At 46.1% G+C, this 5,611-nt stretch overlaps 1 protein-coding gene across 1 annotated transcript in view; it reads left to right on the forward strand.

The window, feature by feature from the left end:
- The window catches only part of CCDC105 (coiled-coil domain containing 105), a 6,794-nt gene extending 6,385 nt beyond the window's left edge, over positions 1-409 (forward strand). The window contains exon 9 of the mRNA XM_014547770.1: positions 406-409. Within this exon, the coding sequence (XP_014403256.1) occupies positions 406-409 (4 nt within the window). The remainder of the gene's footprint in view (positions 1-405) is intronic.
- Positions 410-5,611: the final 5,202 nt, after the last annotated feature.

Genomic DNA, 5,611 nt, shown 5'->3' on the forward strand with positions numbered 1-5,611 from the left:
ATGGCAGGTTCCCCTGGGAAACTCTCAGCCCGGTGACCCTCCCTCTCCCTTGGCTCACCCTCCGTCCGAGCGCCCTCTAGCGGAATTATAATTATAATTAAAAAGAACAATCATTACATTTATTCGACATCTCCTGTTTGTCTATCATTTACCCTACGGCACGTTGGGAGCGGTGTATCCTGCAAGTCAACTGGATGGATTTGGGTACCAGGTTTCTAGGGGTTCAAAGCCTGGCTTTCCAAGCTATGTGGCCTCAGGTGGCTCTGCCGGTAACCAGGAAGAATGGCAGCACCCGCCTCAAAGGCTTGTAAGGACAGATGAGTTCCCATGTGGGAGGCCTGTGGAATGGTGACTGCATATTCAATACCCTCCGTGCGCTGAGTCATTATCACCCTCATTTTCCAGTTGAGGGAACAGGCACAGTGAGGTCAAGCAGCTTCCCCTGAAGCCCCCTCTCTAGTGGAGACTTATGCTCCCAGACCCCAAGCAGCTCAAGTGCAAAGTTGGGGCTGAGTTCCACTGCCCTTTGCTCCATTTAGCAAGAGGTGTTGGGGGGTTGGGGGGGAGGGAGGGTGGAGACAGCTCCTTCAAAATCCATAGCTTCCTTCCTTCCTTCCATCTTTCCTTCCTTCCTTCCTTCCTTCCTTCCTTCCTTCCTTCCTTCCTTCTTTCCTTCCTTCCTTCCTTCTTTCTTTTTTTTTCCCTCCTACAAAGTTTCAGGTTTTGAGCCAGGCACTGAGAGTGCAACAGTGAACAAGAGTGCCGTGGCCCCTGATCTCAGGGAGCTCACAAGTAGACCAAGTGCAGCCAACATCATCCTTTTGGATACAGTTACTGCATGGCCTCTTACAGGAAGCCCACCAGCTGCAACCACCCACCCATCCAGCTTCTCCTCTCTGTTCTCCTAGCCTGTGGACACCCTCCCATCACACCAAGCTGTCATAATCATCTGCTCCCCATGGGGAGGTCTCCGGGTGTGGCATACATCGGATAGACCGTGTTCAATCGAGCCACGAATATTTCCTAAGCAACTGTGCTCTAGAGGCTGTGTTCAGTGCGGAGGATACACTGAGGACCAACAGAGGCATGGTCCCTCCCTCGTGGAACTGACCACGTATATGCGGAGAATGGCTCTTACAAATATTATCTTTTTGGCAGAGACAACCAGTCACATGGACACGACATAGCCCTGCCAACATTTTACAGAGACGGCAATGAAGTCCAGGAAGGTGAACTCATTTGCCCAGGGTCACAGAGCCAGAGAGGAAGTGGGACCAGAGCTGGGTCTGCACTCTCCCTTGCTCCACACTGCAAGCATCGGCCATGGGCTCACCAGGATCTTCACTGGTCTCCTTAACAACCATGAAGGTGGCATTAATTCTGCCCATTGGACAGGAAATGCACAGAAAATAAGTAGCCTCCTACCCAGGATCACAGAGATGAGAAGGAGTAGGGCTGAGGGGTTCAAATGAACCATCTCTGATTCCGAACCATTAGACATCACAGCCATTTTCCTTATCTCAAGAGGGACTTCACAGCCTGAGGGTCGCCAGGGGCTCCTGAGGGTCAAGAATGTCCTTCCTGCCCTGGCTGGTTTGGCTCAGTGAATAGAGCTTCCGCCTGCAGACTGATGAAAGGTCCCAGGTTCTCTTCTGGTTAAGGGCACATGCCCAGGTTGCGGGCTGATCCCCAGTAGGGGCCGTGCAGGAGGCAGCCAATCAGTGATTCTCTCTCATCATTGAAGTTTCTATCTCTCTCTCCCTCTCCCTTCCTCTCTGAAATCAATAAAAAATAGATAAAGACGTTCTTCCTCACTGTACCAATCAGGATACCTACCAACAGGAAGCAGATATATGTCAACTATAATTTTTTAAAAACCAAGCATCAATTTTGAGGTCTACCTAGTGCCATGTTTTTTCATATTTTGGGGGGGTTTTTGTTGGTAATTTTGCTGTTTAAAACGTTTCCTAAGCATGTTTCTGAAGTGCTCTATAGTATTCCTTAGGCAAAAAGGCTGTGATGTGCCTCACAGAGAAAATGATGTGTTAGACAAACTTCCTTTGGCCATGAGTTATAATTCTGTTATAATTCTGTTGGCCTTAAGTTTAATATTAGTGACTCACAATAATAATATATTTTTGAACAGTGTGTATTAACTAAAGCATCTTTAAACAGAAACACACAAAACAAGGTTATGGCCCTAGCCGGTTTGGCTCAGTGGATAGAGCGTCAGCCTGTTGGCTGAAGGGTCCCAGGTTCAATTCCGGTCAAGGGCATATGCCTGGATTGCAGGCTCGGTCCCCAGTGTGGGGTGCGCAGGAGGCAGCAGATCAATGATTCTCTCTCATCATTGATGTTGATGTTTCCCCTCCCTCTCCCTTCCTCTCTGAAATCAATTTTTTTAAAAAAAGAAAGAAAAGATATATCTTTAAAAAAACAAACAAAAAAAACAAGGTTATATGTTGAGCAGTTGACAAAAATGTTATGACAAAGGAACCTATCCCTTACAGTATTTCCGCTGGGAGCAATGGTTGCTTATTTGGGCAACTTTATAGACTATAACAACAGTGAATAATGAGAATTGCCTATATTTGCGAAGGCATCGGCAGGATGTAGGGACAGTTCCAAGCTACTAATTATTGTGGGGAGCTGCCTTTCCTTTGGTAAGTCCGAAGGGACGAAGTAGTCAGAAGCAGGCAGCCTGGCAATATCCCCTCTCTCTCCGTTGGTCAGTGTTCCCTCCTGTTCAAAGCCAGAGAGAAAGGAGCCCATTGGTGCAGGCCATATATCCTTCCAGGACACAGAACTGCCGCCTCCACCTACTGACTTTTGAGCCTCTTGCGGGTCCTTTCTGGGGCTGGGAGTTGTCACTTTGCCTGAATCTTTGTCCATCCATTCTTCCCAGGAACCTTGCATGGGGATGCCAATGCTCCCCTCTGGACAATGTCTTACCTCTGATTGAACCGGCCCCTGTGTCACCTCAGACACCCAGTGTTCCCCAACAACATTTGCACAACCCCCTTCATTGCCTCAGAGCTGAGGTTTCAGCTGCTGCCCCAGGCTGAGTTGTGGGCACCCAGGGAGCCTCTCAATGATACCATAAGGTGGGTGTCATCATCCCCACACGTAAGATGAAGAAATGGGCTCCACACAATGGAAAGATTTCAAAAGCCACCCATCAAATGAGGGGTCAAGTCAGGACTTTAAAAAGTGTGGGGTGCCCCCACCTGGGGATATGCCACTGCCCCCAAGGAATGGTCCAGATACCATCCTCCTGAGAACACCTCCTGGGCCACCTTCCAGGCCTACAGAATCTGAATCCCAGTGGGCAGAGCTGAGGACTGTGCATTTCTAATGAGCGTCCCAGGGAAGTCTGATGCATGCCAATGTTTGAAATGCGTTTCCTGGGAGGAATATGGGGACATCTGTAATCGTGTCAACAATAAAAAGAAAGAAAAAAGAAATGCATTTCCACCCTGCTGCCAACTTCCCAGGGCCGATTTCTGCACCAGCCACAGTAGACACTAATGGAGGGGCTGGCACAAATGCTTTCATTTTAATATTTTTTTTTAGATTCTTTTTTCTTAATATGTTTTTATTGATTTTAGAGAGAGAAAGGGAGAGGGAGAGAGAGATAGAAACATCAGTGATGAGAGAGAAACATCATCAATCAGCTGCTTCCTGCACGCCCCCTGCTGGGATTAAGCCCGCAACCTGGGTATGTGCCCTGACTGGGAATCCAACTAGTGATCTCTTGGTTCATGGGTCGATACTCAACCACTGAGCCACACCGACCAGGCATTTTAATTTCTTTTAAAGTCAGAAGAAACATGAATATATAACATGGAACTATAACTTATTTATATAATATACCATAGTTTGTCATGCAATATAATTGTATAATTATATACATTAATAATTGTATAATAATCTGAATATTAAAATTATATTTATCTTTATACCAATGCAGTTTTTATCAATATATTTAATTGTGGTAAAATACACATAACATAAAATTTACCATCTTAAGCATTTTTAAATATATATATTTTTTATTGATTTTAGAGAGATGAAGGGAGAGGGAGAGAAACATAGATTAACTGTGTTCTGCATGCCCCCTACTGGGGATTAAATCTGCAACCTGGGCAGGTGCCCTGACCCGGAATCGAACCAGCGACCTCTTGGTGCTTGGGGCGATGCTCAACCAACTGAGCCACACCAGCTAGGGCTTAAGCATGTTTAAGTGTCCTGTTCAGTGGCATTAAGTACATTTATATTGTTGTGCAGCCATCACCACCATCCATCTCCAGAACTCTTTATCTTGCAAAACTGAAACTCTGTTCTATTAAAAACTAGCTCCCCATCCTCCTGCCCAACCCCTGGCAACTACCATTCTACTTCCTTTCCCTATGATTTGACTACTCTAGGGACCACATATAAGTTATACTGATGCAGTTTTAAAATACTTTTTAAATATTTGTATGAAGGGGCTCACAAAGTCATTCAATTAGTCATTCAGTAACATCAACTGAATCCAGCCACTATGCTAAGCTGTAGGAGCAGGCATATAACAAACATTGGGTAAACATTTGTTACATGAATTAATAAACAAATAAACAGTTAACTTTAAATTTGCAGAGTGTTTCTGTGTGCATTGCCTTATTTTTTTCACACCAACAAAAACAATAATCCTATATAACAAAAGTCTAATCTGCTAAGTGTCTTGTCAGCCGTTCAACCAATCAAAGCGTTAATATGCTAATGATATGCTAAGGCTGCTCAACCACTCCTTATGATGATGTGCACTGACCACCAGGGGGCAGACAGTCGACCAGTCGACCAGTCACTATGACATGCACTGACCACCAGGGGGCAGAGCTCCGACCGGTAGGTTAGCTTGCTGCTGGGGTCCAGCCAATTGGGACTGAGTGAGATGGGCCGGACACACCCTGGAGCCCTCCCTCGGTCCCTTTCTGGCTGGCCAACCTCCCGCGTCCCTCCCCAGCCCTGATCATGCACTAGTGGGGTCCCTCGGCCTGGCCTGCACCCTCTTGCAATCTGGGACTCCTCAGGAGATGTCAGAGAGCCAGTTTCAGCCCGATCCCGCAGGCCAGGCCAAGGGACCCCATGGGTGCACAAATTCGTGCACCGGGCCTCTAGTTTTTTAATAACATCAAATATCATAGTTCAATTAGGTAATAAAAAAAAACATATTCTTCAAAGCACAATTCCAAATAAGGTCCATACAGTTGTGCATTGCCTTATTTAATTTTCCATTTTAGAAATGCAAAGAAACAAAATTGAAACTCACTCATAGAGAACAGACTGGTGGTTGCCAGAGGGGCGGGGTTTAGGGTCTGGGTGGAAAAGGTAAAGGGATTAAGAACTACAAATTGGTAGTTACAAAATAGTCCCAGGGATGTAAAGTACAATCATTAATATTGCAATAGCCCAGCCTGTGTGGCTCAGTAGTTGATCGTCCACCAGGTCAGGGCATGAGCTGGGTTGTGGGCTTAATCCCCAGGAGGGGGCGTGCAGGAAGCAACAAATCAATGATTCTCTCTCATCATTGATGTTTCTCTCTCTCTCTCCCTCTCCTTTCTTCTCTCTA

The sequence above is a fragment of the Myotis brandtii genome, unplaced genomic scaffold (genome assembly GCF_000412655.1).
Source record: "Myotis brandtii unplaced genomic scaffold, ASM41265v1 scaffold485, whole genome shotgun sequence".
Lineage (NCBI taxonomy): Eukaryota > Metazoa > Chordata > Mammalia > Chiroptera > Vespertilionidae > Myotis > Myotis brandtii.